The sequence below is a fragment of the Bombina bombina genome, chromosome 12, assembly GCF_027579735.1.
Source record: "Bombina bombina isolate aBomBom1 chromosome 12, aBomBom1.pri, whole genome shotgun sequence".
Classification (NCBI taxonomy): domain Eukaryota; kingdom Metazoa; phylum Chordata; class Amphibia; order Anura; family Bombinatoridae; genus Bombina; species Bombina bombina.
In genome coordinates this window covers 102,316,095-102,337,063 of record NC_069510.1, presented here as the reverse complement: position 1 = coordinate 102,337,063, position 20,969 = coordinate 102,316,095, and the positions used below count along the sequence as shown (strand labels likewise).

At 43.8% G+C, this 20,969-nt stretch overlaps 1 protein-coding gene across 2 annotated transcripts in view; it reads right to left on the bottom strand.

The window, feature by feature from the left end:
- The window catches only part of PHF8 (PHD finger protein 8), a 95,972-nt gene extending 75,975 nt beyond the window's left edge, over positions 1-19,997 (bottom strand). For both annotated transcript variants that reach the window (XM_053695342.1, XM_053695343.1), the window contains exons 1-7: positions 19,794-19,997; positions 13,828-14,144; positions 4,747-4,832; positions 4,489-4,603; positions 4,248-4,408; positions 1,421-1,562; positions 690-876 (exon numbers count right to left, since the gene is read on the bottom strand). In XM_053695342.1, the coding sequence (XP_053551317.1) occupies positions 690-876; positions 1,421-1,562; positions 4,248-4,408; positions 4,489-4,603; positions 4,747-4,832; positions 13,828-13,925 (789 nt within the window). In that variant the 5' untranslated portion in view covers positions 13,926-14,144; positions 19,794-19,997. The remainder of the gene's footprint in view (positions 1-689; positions 877-1,420; positions 1,563-4,247; positions 4,409-4,488; positions 4,604-4,746; positions 4,833-13,827; positions 14,145-19,793) is intronic.
- Between the last annotated feature and the right edge of the window lie 972 nt (positions 19,998-20,969).

Genomic DNA, 20,969 nt, shown 5'->3' with positions numbered 1-20,969 from the left:
AACTTTATTTCATGATTTAGATAGAGCATACAATTTTAAACAACTTTCAGATTTACATCTATTATCATATTAGCTTCATTCTCTTGGCATCCTTTGTGAGTCAGCAGCCAGGAAATGTTCTCTCTCTTGAAAGCCAGCAGACATGTTAGGGGACATGACTACTTCCCTGAGCTTGAGTAAGAAGAATTACTAATTGTGTGCCACGTACTCCAAAACAACGAATTGTGTCTAATTATGTGGAAGCAAACCATAACATTAAAAAGGAAAAAATGTGCAAAGAGAAAATGCTTTCTGACACAACACTTTGTATTCCACTGCTTGAAGTTAATTGTGTTTAAACCCTGCAAAACACAGTCAGCTCAACTGCAATAATGCACTAGGGGAAGCTAGCAGAACACACTGAGTGATCCAATGGCAAGAGGCATATATATACACAGCAACCCATCAGCAGCTAGTTTAAGGTAGTGCACCGCTGCTCCTAAGGCTAACTAATTATGCGTTTGAACAAACAATACCAAAAGAACAAAGCAAAATAGATGGCAGAAGTAAATTGGAAAGTTGTTTAAAACTGCATGGTCTATCTGTCCCTTTAAGTCACTTATCTGGTTCTCCATCCCTTAATTTGCGCTACAAGAATGCATTTTTCTTTGTATACACTTCAGACAAGTCACAGTCAGTGGCATACTCACCTTTAAAACGTGATACCAAACGGAGGTGCCTCCAAAGTCAATGTGGAAATCTGTGTAGCTGTCTTTCACTCCCATTAAACAATACTTCTGGACATTTGGCCTCTCAAACACACTCTCCTCCGGCCATAGGTTCTCTACCCAGGACAACTTGCGCACAATCTTTGGGGTTTCAACCAGGTTAGACAACCTATAATCACATTTCACAGGAGAGAAGCATTAAACCCAGAAACTAGTTTGGTTTCTATAGAACATTACTGTAGGCAGGACACCACGAAGGGCTCGATTTATCAAGCCCTTGGCCTCTCTATGACTGTAGGTTCTCACAAGAGAACCTGCAGTCACGATTTATCAAACAGTGGTCATCAGACCGCTGATTCTTTACCCTCTGCTACATCTCTTAGGTGGAGGATTTCAATCTCCCCGGTCTCATCCAACCGGGGAGACTGACAGCTCTTGCCGAGTGTAATTGGCTGTGGGGCGGGACTGCAAAATAGCGCTTGTGTGCAATGATAAATTCTGACAGCAGTTTGCGGCTCCCCAGAGGAGAGCGGGGGCGGACAGAAGCGCCCCTGTCCTCCCTTGCTTGATACATCGAGCCCACAGAGGCAGAAGATAGCTGTATATAGAAAAATTTAAAATGGATTAGGGACGTGCAGTAGAGTCATAGGGGCGTTATTTGTCTACTGCCCCTATTTCTCCTACCAAAAGAAGAAACTTCAAAGCATACAGACCTTGTTTCTGAAAACTCCAGGCTGATTACATTCAGCACTTTCTCTCTTTTGGGGCTGTTGTAATATTTCACAAAATCCTTCAGCTTCATTTTCAGGTCGGCCTGTCTGGTTACGTCGATTACATCAATCTCCTTCTCTGGACCTGCAAGGAGGAGAAGGTGAGAAAAGGAAGACAGGGTAAACAAAAAACAAAAAAAGACTCTCAGGAGTAAATATTAGTCAATTAACTAACGGAAAATACATGGCAGTGTCAAAAATGAACAAATGAATCAGAATTAGGGGAATTAGTTTAAAGGCCATCACACACACACACACACACACACACAATGAGGTGCAAGCAAAAAGCACCAAGGTGGAGCCTAGTTGTACAAAGGTTATGTAATGACTGGGCCACCAATCAGCAAGCGTTTCCCAGATCCTGAACCAAAAATGGGCCGACTCCTAAGCTTAGATTCCTGTTTTTTCGAATAAAGACAGCAAGAGAACAAAGAAAGATTTATAATAGGAGTAAATTAGAAAGTTGCTGCTCTATCTGAATCATTAAAGGGACATAATACTCACATGCTAAATCCCTTTAAACTGATGCAGTATAACTAAAAAGCTGACAGGAAAATATCACCTGAGCATCTCTATGTAAAAAAGGAAGATATTTTACCTCACAACTTCCTCAGATCACCAGAATAAATGCTGTGTAAAAAGTTATACTTCTAAATGCATTTTGACAGTTTTTCACCACTAGAGGGCATTAGTTCATGTGTTTCATATAGATAACATTGAGCTCATGCATGTGAATTTACCCTTGAGTGAGCACTGATTGGCTAAAATGCAAGTCTGTCAAAAGAACTGAAATGAGGGGGCAGTCTGCAGAGGCTTAGATACAAGGTAATTACAGAGGTAAAACGTGTATTATTATAACTGTGTTGGTTATGCAGAACTGGGGAATGGGTAATTAAGGTATTATCTATCTTTTAAAAAAAACAAAAATTCTGGTGTTGACAGTCCCTTTAAAGTCCTTTGCAATGTGGTGTGAATACTTAGGACATTTTGAGGTAAAATATCTTTCTTTTTTACATAGAGATGTTCAGCTGATATTTTCTAGTCAGCTTTTTACAGCTATGCTGCATCACTTTCAAGTGTTTCAACATTTGGGTATCATGGCCCTTTAAACCCTTTGAATGCTAATGACGGCTCTGAGCCGTCACAGAGTTTCCCACTCTGGTGCTAATGACGGCTCAGAGCCGTCACTAGCACTCTCCCACCTTGAGGGAGATCTGGGGGCTCCCACCCGCTCCTACCCCGGCGATCGTGCCTGTAGAGTGACAGGCATCGCCGGGACTTCCCATTTTGCGTGGAGACGTCACGCGTAATAACGTGATGACGTCACCGCGCAACTTTATTTATACTTAACAATGTTAAGTATAGGAGCAGGGGGCATGCTGCTTAGAAGCCTGTATCTCAGGCATCTAAGCAGCTACAGACCCCCAAGACCCACCATTGGAAAGGTAATCACCTAACCTTTCCAACAGTGTAAGTCTTTGGGGTCTGAAAAAAATTAAAAAAAAAGTTAAAAAATGTATGTTCAAAAATTAAAAAAAATTAAAAAAAACTTTAAAAATCTTAGCACCCAGGTGGGAAAGTGCTTAGCACTCAAAGGGTTAATGACAAAAATTGGGTTTAGTATACCTTTAAGGCAACTTTAAAAAAGTCTCAAAAACTATTAACGTCCAATATCAAATCACGTTAAATCGTTGTGCCAAGGAATTTGTACAATGTAGCTCTGTCTACTAAGCAATCTTTAATTTTCAGTGAAAGTGGTGATGGAGACTTTTTTTTCTAAAATCAATTACCATTTAATTTTGATGTTGTGATGTGATTAAGGGGAAACCAATTTTACAGTACACTGTGCCTTTAAGCTCTTGATGTGTTCAGGGAAGTAAAATGCTGAAATCACTGTTGCATGTGTTTCTGAAAATATTCAGGTTAAAAAAATGCTGCAAGGGGGTTACACAACAATAATTTAAGTAAACGGTTTCTATCGTGTGTTCCAGGCAAAGGTATAAAACACTTGCGTTAATCACTCATCGGCTTAAATCACTGTGTTACTGCCAAAAGATCAAATCACTATTTAAAGGGACACTAAACCCAATTTTTTTTCTTTCATAATTCACATAGAGCATGCAATTTTAAGCAACTTTCTAATTCACTCCTAGTATCAATCTTTCTTCTTTCTCTTGGTATCTTTATTTGAAAAGCAGGACAGTAGCCTTAGAAGCCAGACCATTTTTGGTTCAGGCCCTGGGTAGCTCTATCAGATTGGTGGCTAAATTTAGCCACCAATTAGCAAGTGCTACCCAGGTGCTGAACCAAAAATGGTCTGGCTTCTAAGGCTACAGTGCTGCTTTTAAAATAAAGATACCAAGAGAACGAAGAAACAGTGACAATAGGAGTAAATTAGAAAGTTGCTTAAAACTGCATGCTCTATGTGAATTATGAAAGAAAAAGTTTGGATTTAATATTTAAGTGTTTCTGGCAACCAAAAGGTAAGGTTACTGTTTGTGTCTACTCAGGGTTTAATTTATTTTATTTTTTGTTTTAGTAACTAAAAGATTAAATCACTGAAGTGAAAAATTTTTTTTTTTTAAAAAATATAAAAATAAACTGCTGCACACTTTCCAAAAACAAACCTAAAATGTACAAGACAAACAAACTTTACAGTAGTCAAACGTACTGAGACTCTGGAATGTTGGTAATTCATGCTCTTTAGAATCAGACATGTGTGCAGGAGCTAAAAAGCAAACAGAGCTTTTTAAACCACCAGTTGACATACCCACGTAATACTCAACATCAGACACTGTAAAGGAGGGAGCAGGAAGTGTCATGCCAAGCCCGTCCTTCTTCAGCACCAAGATAGGGACACTAAAACTATTCTCCTCTAGATACTCCACGGTCAGCTGGGCTCCCTGGGGTTTCAGGATCACCTCATCTGCACTGGACACAGGAACACATCAGTCAATAGATGCGTCCAACATGAACAACCTGATCTGCAAATTCTGCAGGACTGTGCTCACCTGGGGAAGTTCCTGCTCCTAAGCTCCTTAATAAAGCTTGCACTTCCTGTCTGCACAGGCTTCCCTAGCTCCTTGCTTATCGAGTCCTGCTTCTGGCCTCCTCTTCGACGTTTCACTGTGCAGACAAAGAAACAATGATTAAAACTTATACAGAACTCTAATGGATAGTCTACTGCCCGCATCATGCTCAGGAATTACAGGGGAGCTTTTGCATATTCCCACAAGCCTTTGGGAGCAGGCAAACAGACAACTACTTACTGACAGAGGGGCCGTGTGTGATCTGGCAGTTTGGACAATGATACAGGTCAATTTCAGATGCTTTTTCTTCCTCCACCCCAACACAGCTATTAGCAAAGAATAGAAAAAGGAGAGGTGATAAAAAATAGAAGAATTAAAAAAAATAAGAAAACACAACATGATGTGTTATACAAACTAGTGCATCACATCATCAAAATAACCAGTCATTGCTATTGGTTATGGAATAAAAAGCTTAAAACATCTGTAAAGCAACTGGCATACACAAAGCTACAAAAAAAATAAAAATGGATCAGATGGAAATAAGTCATTACAAAATGGGTATTAATTAACAACTTCCTGAGGACAAAATACTCAAAAATTACTGAAAATGAAGATAAAGGGAATAAGCCAGCAATTATATTATTTTGTAAAAACAAAAAACAGAGAGGCCTCATAGGGCAGTAATTTCAGACCAGGAGACAGAGTCATATCAGTAAAATCAGAGCCTGATGAAACCTCATATACTAGACTGAGAAACGTATAGCCATTTTTAACCTTGCTTACCACGCACACTCCTAGGACTATTTTCTTTCCATTTGACCTTATTTGGGTATTACCATTCCACAATAATTTTTCGGTGGCACCTTTTGCTCCATACCGAAATTTGAATCACTACAGAGGTGCCGTGGGAAATATGTTGTATCACTAGAGCAGACAAATGGTGGCAGTTTGCCAATACAAGTCTAGCTGAAAGACTTTTATGACTCTAGCACATTATAGGGTTATATAAATTGTGATTTATTTTCTATTATGGTTTCCTGTGTCTCATATTGCAACCATTTCCTGCCAGGGTTAAAGTGTCTACATCGGAACAACTGTTCCGATGTAGACAAATTATTGGATCGGGTCTGGTGGGTGTCCCTATAACTCTAGGAACGCCCTCCAGACCGCAATCAAATCCAGGAAGCGCAGAAGGCTTCAGGACAGCCGTTGGCTATGACGTTCTATTCCGTCATAACGGCTCTAAAGTCCAGTGTAATTATGACGTAATAGAACGGCATTAAAAGGGACAGTCTAGTCAAAATAAAATTTTCATGATTTAGACAGGGCATGCAATTTTAAATAACGTTCCAATTTACTTTTATCATCATTTTTTTTCTCTCTTGGTATTCTTTGTTGAAAGCTAAACCTAAGTAGGCTCAAATGCCAATTTCTTATCTCAGGGCATTTTTACAGTTTTTCACAGCTAGCAGGCATTTGTTCATGTGTGCCATATAGATAACATTGTGCTCATGCACACAGAGTTACCTAGGAGTCAGCACCGATTGGCTAAAATGTATGTCTGTCAAAAGAACTAAAATAAGGGGGCAGACTGCAGAGGCTTAGTTAGATGCAAGGTAATCACAGAGGTAAAAACAAAATTTATGTTTACCTGATAAATGTATTTATTTCTTGACATGGTGAGTCTATGGATCATCATCAATTACTGTTGGGGAATATCACTCCTGGCCAGCAGGAGGAGGCAAAGAGCACCACAGCAAAGCTGTTAAGTATCACTTCCCTTCCCACAAACCGCAGTCATTCGACCGAAGGAAAAGAGAGAAAAGAAATAAAGGTGCAGAGGTGCCTGAGGATTAGATAACAAAAAAACAGGGAGGGCCGTGGACTCACCGTGTCAAGAAATAATTAAATCAGGTAAACATAAATTTTGTTTTCTTTCTTAAGACACGGTGATTCCACGGATCATCATCAATTACTGTTGGGAAGCAGTACCCAAGATAGAGGACAAGACAGGTAACCTAAACCGAAGGCACCACCACTTGAACCTTTCTCCCAAAAGAAGCCTCAGCCAAAGCAAAACTATCAAATTTATAAAATTTAGAAAAAGTATGCAGAGAGGACCAAGTTGCAGCCTTGCAAATCTGTTCCACAGATGTTTCATTTTTGAAGGCCTAGGAAGAAGAAACAGCCCTCGTGGAATGAGCTGTGATTCTCTCAGGAGGTTGCTGTCCAGCAGTCTCATAGGCCAAACTAATAACACTCTTCAGTCAAAGCGAAGTAGCCATAGCTTTCTGACCCTTGCGTTTCCCAGAGAAACAAAGCCGAAGAATGGCGAGTCGCCTGCAAATAGAATTTCAGCGCCGCACAACATCTAGGTTGTGCAGCAAACGCTCGTTATGAGAAGAAGGATCAGGACACAAAGGAGGAACAACGATTTCCTGATTAATATTCCTGTCCGAAACAACTTTAGGAAGGAAACCTAACTTAGTATGAAGAACCACCTTATCAGCATGAAAGATAAGATAAGGGAAATCACACTGCAGCGCCGAGAGTTCCAAGACTCTTCGAGCAGAAGAAATAGAAACAAGAAACAAAACCTTCCAAGATAACCTCTTAATATCTAAGGAATGCATAGGCTCAAACGGAGCCTGCTGTAAAACTTTAAGAACAAGGTTAAGACTCCATGGAAGAGCAACAGGTTTAAACACAGGCCTAATTTTGACCAAGGCCTGATGCAACAAAATAGACAACGTAGAGATCTGACCCTTCAGACTAATTGCTGATAAACCCTTCTCCAGACCTTCCTGGAGGAGGAACAAAATCCTAGGAATCCTGACTCTACTCCATGAGTAACCGCTGGATTCACACCAATACAGATATTTACGCCATATCTTATGGTAAATCTTTCTTTTTACAGGCTTGCGAGCTTGGATCAAAGTCTCAATGACCGACTTGGAAAACCCACGCTTAGATAAAATTAAGCGTTCAATCTTCAAGCAGTCAGCTTCAGAGAAGTGAGATTTGGATGAAGGTCCTTCCTCAGAGGTAGTCTCCAAGGCAGAAGAGATGACATCTCCACTAGGTCTGTATACCAGATCCTGTGAGGCCACGCCGGTGCTATGAGAATCACTGACACCCTCTCCTGCTTGATACGAGCAATGACTCATGGAAGGAGAGCAAACGGAGGAAACCGGTATGCTAGACTGAAATTCCAAGGGACCGCCAGAGCATCTATCAGGACGGCCTGTAGATCCTTTGACCTCAAGCCGTACATTGGGAGCTTGACATTCTGTCGAGATGCCATGAGATCCAGCTCCGGCCGTCCCCATTTGAGGGTCAAGCTGGAAAACACCTCTGGATGGAGTTCCCACTCCCCGGGATGAAAAGTTTGTCTGCTCAGAAAATCTGCTTCCCAATTGTCCACTCCTGGAATGTGGCTCGCAGATAGACAGCAGTTGTGGATCTCCGCCCACTGAATAATTCGAGCCACCTCTGTCAAGGCCAAGGAACTCCGAGTTCCTCCCTGGTGGTTGACGTAAGCCACCAAAGTTATGCTGTCCGACTGTAACCTGATAAACCGGGCTAAAGCGAATTGAGGCCAAGCCAGAAGAGCATTGAAGATTTCTCTCAGCTCTAGGATGTTTATGGGGAGATCTGACTCCTCCCGAGTCCATAGACCCTGAGCCTTCAACGAGTCCCAGACTACTCCCCAGCCCAGCAGGTAGGCATCCGTTGTCACAATCACCCAGGAAGGTCTGCGAAAGCAAGTTCCCTGGGAGAGGTGTTCCTGAGACAACCACCACGGAAGAGAGTCTCGTCGCCTGATCCAGATCTATTTGTTGAGACAGATCCGCATAGTCCCCGTTCCATTGTCTTAGCATGCATAACTGCAGAGCTCTGAGATGGAACCAAGCGAACGGGATGATGTCCATGGAAGCTACCATCAAACCAATTACCTCAATACATTGAGCCACTGAAGGGCAAGGCAAGAATCGAAAATCTTGGATTTTCTGACCTCTGTCAGAAATATCTTCATTGATAGGGAATCTATTATGGTCCTTAAAAACACTACCCTTGTAGCTGGAAACAGAACTTTTCCCAGATTCACCTTCCATCTGTATGAGAGTTTGCTTGTTGAAAAGACGGCGCCTGAACCAGAATGTCGTCCAGATAGGGCGCCATTGCAATGCCCCGAGACTGGATCACTGCCAGAAGAGCCCCCAGAACCTTTGAGAAAATTCTGGGAGCTGTGGCAAGGCAAAATGGCAGAGCCACAAACTGAAAGTGTTCATCTAGAAAGGCGAATCTCAGAAATTTGTGATGATCCTTGTGAATGGGAACATGAAGGCACACATCATTTAGGTCTATGGTTATCATGAACTGACCCTCTTGGACCAAGGGAAGAATGGAACGTATAGTTTCCATATTGAAGGACGGTACTCTGAGGAACTTGTTTAGACATTTCAGGTCTAAAATTGGTCTGAAAATTCCCTCTTTTTTGGGAACCACAAACAGATTGGAGTATAAACCCAGACCCTGTTCCTGCCTTGGAACTGGAACTATCACTCCCAGGGCAGAAAGATCCTGAACACAATTTAAGAACGCTTCTCTTTATCTGGTCTACAGATAATCTTGAGAGGAGAAACCTGCCCCTGGGAGGAAGAGACTTCCATTCTAACTTGGACCCCTGAGATACAATGTCCACCGCCCAGGGATCCGGGATATCCCGTATCCAGGCTTGAGCGAATTGAGAAAGCCTGCCCCCTACTGGATCCGCTCCCGGATCGGGGGCAGACCCTTCATGCTGACTTGGAATCAGCTGCGGGTTTCTTAGATTGCTTCCCCTTATTCCAAGACTGAGTGGGCTTCCAAGAAGGCTTGGACTGTTCCTGTTTGGAAGAGGGAGGGGAAGGTTTACCTTTCTGCTTATTCAATCTTATCCTGTGGAAGAAAGGATCCCTTTCCACCTGTAATATCTGAATTTCAGCCAAGCAAGGTCCAAACAAGGTCTTACCCTTGTAGGGGGATCGCCAAAAGCTTGGACTTGGATGAAACATCCTCAGACCAGGATTTCAACCACAAGGCTCTGCGAGCTAGAACAGCAAAACCAGACATCTTTGCTCCCAACGTAATGACTTGTAAGGAAGCATCCGTGATAAAGCAATTGGCTAACTTAAGAGCCTTAATCATGTCCTGGATCTCCTCAAGAGGCATATCTGTCTGAATGGAATCAGACAACGTATCAAACCAATAGGCTGCCACACTGGTGACAGTAGCAATACACACTGCAGGTTGCCATTGGAGACCCTTGTGAACATGCATCTTCTTTAGCAAGGCCTCCAACTTCTTATCCATTGGATTCTTAAAAGAACAGCTATCCTCTATGGGAATAGTGGTTCTCTTGGCCACAGTGGAGATCGCTCCTTCCACCTTAGGAACTGTCTGCCATGACTCCTTAATGGAGTCAGCTATAGAAAACATTTTCTTAAAAATTGGTGATGGAGAAAAAGTCTCTGTAATCTCTGTAGCACGGTCTGGTACAGGAAATACCTCCACCACAGAGGGAACATCAAAGTACTTGTTTAGTTTACTAGACTTCTTAGGGTTGACTACGACAGTCGTATCGGAGTCGTCCAAGGTAGCCAAAACCTCCTTAAGTAACAGACGGAGGTGTTCCAGCTTAAACCTGAAGGATACAACTTCAGCATTAGAAGAAGGAATTATACTGTCTGAGATTTCATCCTCAGACGCTACCGAAGTGTCTTCCTCTTCAGACTTTTGAGAAGGAGCACCTTGGTTAGCCACAACCGGATCAGAAACGTTACCAACTGACTCTTTATATTTCCTCTTGCTCTTTCCTTGAAGCATTGGAAAAGCAGACAGCGCCTCAGATACCGCAGAGGATACCTGGGAAGCAATGTCTTGCAAAGAAACTCCTACCGGAGCGTGAGAGGAAACACAGGGCACTACATGTGTAGACGAAAATGATTGGGACGCTTGAGGAGAAAGCTGCGGCATATCCGATACAGGAGACACCTGAACAGCATCCGCCTTAGCTAATGATGGCTCAGGAACAAAATGTGTATCCCTGTAACACAAAGTTCTTTCAATACATGAACAAAAAGGTACTGGTGGTTCCACCTGGGAGTCAAAACACAGTCTACATGCAACATTTTTCAAGGCCTCTTGATTCATCTTTACAAACAAGAAGGCCAAAAAAGAATCAAAAATGAAAAAAAAAATAAAAACTGTTTTTATTTCACTTTTATATATTAGTGCTAGAAAGAAAACGATACTGCTCCTTTAAATATTTTTATTTTATTTTAGCTAAAACAGAGCAGTAATCCTGCTTCAATACACAGGCAACCCTCTACACCTCAGCTATACCTGTCCTGCTGACCGAGATCAATTCTAAAACACAACGATCCGGCTTTACTCCGGAATTGCGATGATAAGTCGGCTGAGCGATCTTTTCTAAAGCAGAGCAGTCGAATATAACCAGCGTCACAACTCCGGAACTCACAGGAAATGAGTTTGGAAAGCGTGCCTTAAACTGTCTGCCACCTCTGTACGGGAACTGCCTCTCCTGTAATCGGGGGCAGTCCCAGCGGCCATTAAGACAGCTGTATTGAACATGTATATTAATAACAGCAACACTATCTTACGTAGTCCTTGACCGGGTCGAAACTGGAGCTTAGGACTCTGACTGAGCCACCAATAATAAGTAACTAACACCTCCCCATCGTCCATAGTGCCTGCTTATATGCCCATATAATTAACCCTCAACAGGGTCAATGAATACCACGCCCCCGTACAGCATCAAACTGCTGAAGTGCCAAATTTTCCTTCTTAATAAAAGAAAATATCTTCTTGGCACTTACCTGAATGTCAGTCTGTCCGGCAGAAGGACAGCTCACCTGGTTTGGGAGAATGCCATTCCTCACATGGACCTGTAGAAAAAGAAAGAACCGAGTAAGCTTAGTCAGGCTTTCTAAATAGGGCAGCAAAACTGTTTGAGGAAGCGCAGTGAGGACTGAACCTCACAAGTTCCCAATTGCTTAAAAGCCACCACTGCCCTACTGAAGAGACTGACGTGGGCTACGGCTAAATCCAAGGAAAGATCATAGCAAACCTACTCTGATTTAAAACAAAATTTTGATTGAAGAAAACTTAATTTTCAGACACCGAAAACTTCACCTCCACCTTGCACCGCAGGCAAAGAGAATGACTGGGGTTTGTGGGAAGGATAATGATACTTAACAGCTTTGCTGTGGTGCTCTTTGCCTCCTCCTGCTGGCCAGGAGTTATATTCCCCAACAGTAATTGATGATGATCCGTGGACTCATTGTGTCTTAAGAAGCTCTGATACATACACACACACAGGTTGGTCGCCTAGTCTGCCTTTATTGTAGCACTAGCCCTAACCAGAACTAGTACAGAGAACTGCCCAAGTGGTCCGAAGATATAATTTTTAGAATGATTTATATCACATTTTTCTTTTTCTCATCTTTATTGTATCATGTTTTGTGGTTGTTAGTCTGCTAGTGAGGCCCCTGATAGAAACTTTAGTGTTTTTGGTATCTATTTTTTTATTTATTTAATTATATATTATTTTCCACTTTACAATATTCTAGATACATTTACGTGATCCTGCTATATAATTAACCACTATTTTGATCTCATTGTACAAGATTTTATAGTCCCCAACAAGTGTAAGTCAGAAAAGTTAGAAACCAGGACACACCACCACTGCCACATTCCGTAAGTGTAATGGGACAATGCCTCAGCATAATCCAGACATATCATGGAATTGTAGAGCCAGCAGTGTTATTTCAGCTTTTTTTCTAAAATGATATATGCATATAATTCAGGCAGATCTCTTACTCATATTAAACTGTTACTTGTGCCCCTAAACTTAATGGATTATATGAATCAGGGACTGAATATTTTGATCAGAGCCATCAAAATCCAAATTATTATAAGATCTTTCTTCCGAACAAAAACTGTAGGAGATAGATAGATCTGTAAAATTCCACTAACCTCAAACTAGAAAAACTGTAAAGCATTAGTAAGAATTTAGGCTTTTCAAATATTTAACACTCAATGATCTAGTAATTTTTTCTTTCCCGTATAGTAACCTTACAGAGTTTGCGTTGAAAGATGGTAAAACAACTGGCTAACATTTGTCTCTAATAGTTTCTGGAAGTGAGTCTAGCCACGTATCGTAGGAACAATAAGAACCTTGCAATCTGGTTCTATTGGTAAAAATGACATATACAGATCTCATTATCTTACACAATCCTGATACGCTTATTTACACAATCCTGATACGCTTATTTACAGAGCTCAACAAACCAAGGAGCCACTGGCTCCTAGAATTTTGCCCCGGGCTCCTAACTTTTTTGGGTGATATTTCCATATATCTATATACAAATACCATTGTCTGAATGATAAAAGTATGCCTGGCTCCAAAATATTCTTACTGGCTCGTAAATTATAAACAGATTTGTCGACCATTGGCTTATTGTATTTAATACAAATACATGCGATTTCTATACACGTTTAATCCTGGCATGTTTTCTTTTTATATATTTATACAATAATTACAAAAACAAATGTATATCATTATTTAAAAAAAAAGAGAACAACACACACAGAGAACAGCTAACCACCTCCATTTAAAAAGGGACATAGAAGACAAAAATACATTCTAATGATTCAGATAGAACATTCAATTAAAAGAAAAACGATTTGTTCTTGTGTTATCCTTTGTTGAAAAGCATTCCTTGGTAGGCTCAGGAGCAGCAATGCACTACTAGGAGCTAGCTGCCGATTGGTGGCTTCACGCACAAACTTATTGTCATTAGCTCATCAGATGTGTTCAGCTATGTCCCAATAGAGCAATGCTGCCCTGGAGCTGACTGACTTTGCAGGAGTTTAACCCTTTCGTGCCTGGGTTAACAACTGTTCCGATGTAAACAAATTGAAATCTCGCGATCGTACACGTGATTTCAATGATGGGATTGCGTCAGGGGGGTGTCCCTATGATGCTAGGCACGCCCTCCAGACCGCAATCCCATCAGGGAATAGCCAGTGGCTTCGGGAAAGCCAAGCGGTTAGGATGTTGTATTCCGTCCTTTGGCTCCAAAGCCCAGCAAAATTCGGACAGAATACAACGTCCTAACAGCGTTAAAAGGTTAACAGTTATATAAGCAATAGTGCCCTAACAACAGGCTATAGCACATTAGAATAATTGTTTTTGTACCTTATGCCCCTTTAAAACCTTAGAATGTTTGTAAAATGCAGTTATCAAACAGTTACCTTCCATGAAACCAGTCCTGGCAGACATCACATTCAATCATAAAGCGTGTCACGTCATATGGCAGACGGCACAAACAGTACACAGGCACAGACGCCATCCTTGACCAAAGTCAGACGGCACCCAGGCCAGAGATGGTAATATGTCCAGATGAATATATATTCCGTTACGAAGTAGAAGCCTTGAAAATCCTCAGTTGTATAACTTATATAGGTTGAATTAAGTGTGGAAAATGTTGATATGAAGTCAAATCCCAAAGCGTTTCTTGAGAGACTAATAGGCCCAAGTATTTGTTCTTATCACTTGTCACACGTGCACCCTGTAACGGTCAAATGAACAAAGTTTAATGGATACATCCCATATCTGGTAAACAGCATATATACAGGTTTCTGCCAACTAGACAGTAAGGGAGAGAAAAGGTTTACTGATACTGGCAGGTTGTAAACAAACTGGTCATTAAAGGGACATTCCAGCCCAAACTGGAATCCACATGTATAACCAAAAATGCTTCTAATAAAGGCTATAGCTTTTTAAAAGTGTGTTTATGTATGCACCGTGCACCAGCATTTTAAACACAGCACTTGATCAGAGAGCCTAAGATGCTTGTACCATCTGGTAATGACTCAATCACATGATACAATCCTTACAGGCACGTGAGCAGCTGCAGTATTTAAAATGCTGGTGCTCTGAGAATATCTAGCTATGCTTCACATGCAGAAAATATTGCCAACACTAAAACAGTGATAACTTTTACTAGAAGCATTTTTGCCAATACGTGTATATTGCAACTATGTTTCTACTCAAAGATGTAATTCATCTATGTGCGTTTAAATTTTGACCAGAATGTCCCTTTAACATCATAACATGGTATCTATGGTGCATATACCATATGAGGTACAAGCGTCATCTCATTGGTAAGAGGACCCCTTGTTATACCATTTGGCTACATGAGCAAGATCCCCAGTCCAACCCTGAGCTACATCAAGTAGTGGCAAATAGAAGTATAGTGCCATAAACAGTGCTCTAGGTAGTATTATGAAGTAGCCAGGTGGGGGCAGTGGAAAACTTTGCAATATTATAAAAATGCTTTATTTATAAATGTTACTTAAAGGGACACTGAACCCAAATGTTTTCTTTTATGATTCAGATAGAGCATGAAATTTTAAGCAACTTTCTAATTTACTCCTATTATCAACTTTTCTTCATTCTCTTGCTATCTTTATTTGAAATGCAAGAATGTAAGTTTAGATACCAGCCCATTTTTGGTGAACAACCTGGGATGTTCTTGCTGATTGGTGGATAAATTGATCCACCAATAAAAAAGTGCTGTCCAGAGTACTAAACCAAAAAAAAAAAAAAGCTTAGGTGCCTTCTTTTTCAAATAAAGATAGCAAGAGAATGTGCTCTATCTGAATCACAAAAGAAAAAAATTGGGTTCAGTGTCCCTTTAAGATATTAAAGTGATGGTAAATCCAAGCGTTTAACAAAGGCTAGGATTTACCATCACTAAAACTAAACTGTAGTTTAAGTGATCAGTTATTAAAAATAGGGTGCTAAACTCACCATGAATGCGCTGCTGCACATCACTAAACTCAGCGGCTCCGGGCCACACACGGCACAGCACTCTCCTTCAACGAGGTGACGTCTGCACCTCTAAACCAATAGCCGTGCCTGTCTGCTGACAGTGTTCTATATGCTAGCATGGCTATTGGTTTAGAGGTGCAAGCGTCATCTCATTGGTAAAAGAGCGCTGTTTTCTGTGGGCAGCCAAAGCCGCTGAGTTAGTGATGTGCAGCAGCGCATTCAGAGTGAGTTTAGCACCCTATTTTTAATAACTGATCACTTAAACTACAATCATTTCACACATATAGATTTAACACAAAGTGCAACAAATGACAATGTTAGCTAATTCTTTTTTTTATGATACAGATAGAGCATACTATTTTAAACAACTTTCTCATTTTCTTATCTATTTTCTTCATTCTCTTGATGTTGTTTGTTGTAGAGCAGGGAGGTAAGCTTAGGAGCATGCATGTGTCTTAAGTAATACATGGTAGCAGTTTTTCAGAATGTTATCCATTTCCAAGAGCACGAGGTGGCAGCATTATTTACTGCCATGTAGTGTTCCAGACACCTACCTAAGTATCTAAGTAAATTGAATTTGTTTTCTAAAATTGTATGCTCTGTCTGGATCACAAAAGAACATGACTCAGTTTCATATCCCTTTAATATTGGCTTAAATTTTAGCCGGGTGTTGTGCTATTAAATAGGTTGTGGGGAAAACACTGTATTACACATAAAGGTAAATAAAAAAAAATCAGCCTTGTGTTTGTAACCATTGTTAAATTTCAAGTTGTTGTAAATATTGAAAAGAATGCTTGGTGTTTATTTGTTTAGAACATATAACTTACTGACAGTCCCTTAACATGGTGTGAATGTGATGATACTGAACTATTTGTGGGCAAGGACCCCTTGTTATACCATTTGGCTACATGAGCAAGATTCCCAGTCCAACCCTGAGATACATCAGTGCATGGGGACTCACTTTATAGCCATGAGATATGAGGGAGCTGCAGTATGGCTCAAAGGTAGGTGTGCGCAGGAACCCCAGTATAGACCTGAGGTACATGTGACCAGCCCCCCTTTGGTATAGTTCTGAGCTGTGTGTGCACAGGCACTCCCAGTATAAACCTAAGATACCTGTGTGCAGGGAACACAGCACAGCCCTGAAATACACATACAAGGGACCCTTCTGGTAAAAAAATCTAAAATATGTATGAATGGGACTGCAGCATAACCCTGAGCTACGGGTGCACAGACTGTGCCATTTGCCACAGCCCTGAGCTGCCGGTGCGCAGGGACCCCCAACACAGCCCTGAGCTGCCGGTGCGCAGGGACCCCCAACACAGCCCTGAGCTGCCGGTGCGCAGGGACCCCCAACACAGCCCTGAGCTGCCGGTGCGCAGGGACCCCCAACACAGCCCTGAGCTGCCGGTGCGCAGGGACCCCCAACACAGCCCTGAGCTGCCGGTGCGCAGGGACCCCCAACACAGCCCTGAGCTGCCGGTGCGCAGGGACCCCCAACACAGCCCTGAGCTGCCGGTGCGCAGGGACCCCCAACACAGCCCTGAGCTGCCGGTGCGCAGGGACCCCCAACACAGCCCTGAGCTGCCGGTGCGCAGGGACCCCCAACACAGCCCTGAGCTGCCGGTGCGCAGGGACCCCCAACACAGCCCTGAGCTGCCGGTGCGCAGGGACCCCCAACACAGCCCTGAGCTGCCGGTGCGCAGGGACCCCCCAACACAGCCCTGAGCTGCCGGTGCGCAGGGACCCCCAACACAGCCCTGAGCTACCGGTGCGCAGGGACCCCCAACAAAGCCCTGAGCTACCGGTGCGCAGGGACCCCCAACACAGCCCTGAGCTACCGGTGCGCAGGGACCCCCAACACAGCCCTGAGCTACCGGTGCGCAGGGACCCCCAACACAGCCCTGAGCTACCGGTGCGCAGGGACCCCCCAATACAGCCCTGAGCTACAGGTGCGCAGGGACCCCCTATACAGCCCTGAGCTACAGGTGCGCAGGGACCCCCAATACAGCCCTGAGCTACTTGTGCGCAGGGACCCCCCAATACAGCCCTTAGCTACTTGTGCGCAGGGACCCCCCAATACAGCCCTTAGCTACTTGTGCGCAGGGACCCCCCAATACAGCCCTGAGCTATGGGTGCGCAGGGACCCCCCAATACAGCCCTGAGCAACCGGTGCGCAGGGACCCACCAATACAGCCCTGAGCAACCGGTGCGCAGGGACCCCCCCCCAATACAGCCCTGAGCTACGGGTGCGCAGGGACCCCCAATACAGCCCTGAGCTACTTGTGCGCAGGGACCCCAATACAGCCCAGAGCTACTTGTGCGCAGGGACCCCCAATACAGCCCAGAGCTACTTGTGCGCAGGGACCACCAATACAGCCCAGAGCTACTTGTGCGCAGGGACCCCCCAATACAGCCCAGAGCTACTTGTGCGCAGGGACCCCCCAATACAGCCCTGAGCTACGGGTGCACAGGGACCCCCCAATACAGCCCTGAGCTATGGGTGCACAGGGACCCCCCAATACAGCCCTGAGCAACCGGTGCGCAGGGACCCTCAATACAGCCCTGAGCAACCGGTGCGCAGGGACCCCCCAATACAGCCCTGAGCAACCGGTGCGCAGGGACCCCCAATACAGCCCTGAGCAACCGGTGCGCAGGGACCCCCAATACAGCCCTGAGCAACCGGTGCGCAGGGACCCCCCAATACAGCCCTGAGCAACCGGTGCGCAGGGACCCCCCCAATACAGCCCTGATCAACCGGTGCGCAGGGACCCCCCCAATACAGCCCTGAGCTACGGGTGCGCAGGGACCCCCCAATACAGCCCCGAGCTACTTGTGCGCAGGGACCACCAATACAGCCCTGAGCTATATGTGCGCAGGAACCCCCCAATACAGCCCTGAGCTACGTGTGCGCAGGGACCCCCACTACAGCCCTGAGCTACGTGTGCGCAGGGACCCCCAATACAGCCCTAACCTACGTGTGCGCAGGGACTCCCAATACAGCCCTAAGCTACGTGTGCGCAGGGACCCCCAATACAGCCCAGAGCTACGTGTGCGCAGGGACCCCCAATACAGCCCTAAGCTACGTGTGCGCAGGGACCCCCAATACAGCCCTAAGCTACGTGTGCGCAGGGACCCCCCAATACAGCCCTAAGCTACGTGTGCGCAGGGACCCCCAATACAGCCCTGAGCTACTTGTGTACAGGGACCCCCCCAATACAGCCCTGAGCTACGAGTGCGCAGGGACCCCCAATACAGCCCTAAGCTACGTGTGCGCAGGGACCCCCAATACAGCCCTAAGCTACTTGTGTACAGGGACCCCCCCAATACAGCCCTGAGCTACTAGTGCGCAGGGACCCCCCAATACAGCCCTGAGCTACTTGTGCGCAGGGACCCCCCCAATACAGCCCTGAGCTACTTGTGCGCAGGGACCCCCAATACAGCCCTGAGCTACTTGTGCGCAGGGACCCCCCAATACAGCCCTGAGCTACTTGTGCGCAGGGACCCCCCAATACAGCCCTGAGCTACTTGTGCGCAGGGACCCCCCAATACAGCCCTGAGCTACTTGTGCGCAGGGACCCCCCAATACAGCCCTGAGCTACTTGTGCGCAGGGACCCCCAATACAGCCCTGAGCTACGTGTTCGCAGGGACCCCCAATACAGCCCTGAGCTACGTGTTCGCAGGGACCCCCAATACAGCCCTGAGCTACGTGTTCGCAGGGACCCCCAATACAGCCCTGAGCTACGTGTTCGCAGGGACCCCCAATACAGCCCTGAGCTACTTGTGCGCAGGGACCCCCCAATACAGCCCTGAGCTACGAGTGGGCAGGGACCCCCAATACAGCCCTAAGCTACTTGTGTGCACTGCACAGGGACCACCAGTACAGCCCTGAGCTACTTGTGTGCACTGCACAGGGACCACCAATACAGCCCTGAGCTACTTGTATGTGAAACCCTTGGCATAGCTAGAGCTACATGCAAGTTGGACCCCCTGGCACAACCCCAAGTTACAAGTCTGCAGAGACCCCTGGGACAGATCTAGGCAACCCCAGTATTAATAAGAGCTTATTACTGGGGTAGCCGGGCATGTTACACAGTAAGGGGAACTTTTTACCCATTATAAACTCCTCAGCACTATATGACATGACCATTTTACCACAATAATAAGCTCCCACTTCTGTGTGATAGGCCCGGGTAACCCCGATAATAAGCATCCCATCATTATGTGACAGGCTCCGGTTACCCCGGTAATAAACTCCTTAGCGCTATGTGACAGGCCCTGACAACCCCTGTAATAAGCTTCAGCTTTTGTGTTTTGACAAGCCTGGGCTACCCCAGTTATAAGTTCCCAGCACTCGATGACAGGCCCAACTCCGCGCCTTACCACAGGCCGAGGCCTAGTCCGGGTACCCGGTGCGGGTAGCTATGGAACTTTGCCAATGGTTCGCGGTAACCAAGCGTCGTCAGATTATAGTCCGGTGAGCGATAATCACGGGCTTGGCCCGCGGAAACCGCAATTTCGGTGGTTGAGGGTGGTTAGGCCGATGCGACGCCATTACCCCGATAACTCCACCTAGGCTAGCGTCACTGAGCGGCGCCACAAGACTGTCAATAAAGTTGGTTGAAACTAGCACAATCTATTGTCGCGTGACATCTTGGTTGTGGCAACCCGCCTTTATAACAATGGCTTGTCTTCTAGTACCGTGTCCTCTTGGTGCTTATATGAAGTTAATTACTAGCAGATAATACAGTATAAATTATAACTATTTGACCCGTAAACAAACTAAATCACTTTAGTTTTTATTACAGCTAATTTTATATATATATATATATATATATATATATATATATATATATATATATATATATATATATATATATATATATATATATATATATATATATAATGTGTAATAACTCAGACTAATTAGAAATAGAAACAATGTCATTATTTAGAAAAGAGTGTCAACATGGATACTGTGAGGCTCAGGCCACTGGAGGAATGAGGCAGAGGAATGTGTTCTGGTAAGAGGGTAGGGTTGCCAGTTGTCCTCCAAAAAAATACCGGACAGCCAGCAGTTAACGTACGTACGTGTGTGTATGGGAGGGAGGAGGGGCGTGGATGGTGGCCTCATGGCAATAAAAAGGCACACACATTATTAGCGTTCTTTTTATTATATATACTGTGTATATATATATATATATATATATATATATATATATATATATATATATATATATATACTGTGTATATATATATATATATATATGTATATATATACTGTGTGTATATATATATATATATATATATATATATACATACTGTGTATATATATATATATATATACTGTGTGTGTGTGTATATATATATATATATATATATATATATATATATATATATATATATATATATATATATATATATACATACACACAGTGGGGCAAAAAAGTATTTAGTAAGCCACCAATTGTGCAAGTTATCCTACTTAAGAAGATGAGAGAGGCCTGTAATTTTCATCATAGGTATACCTCAACTATGAGAGACAAAATGTGGAAACAA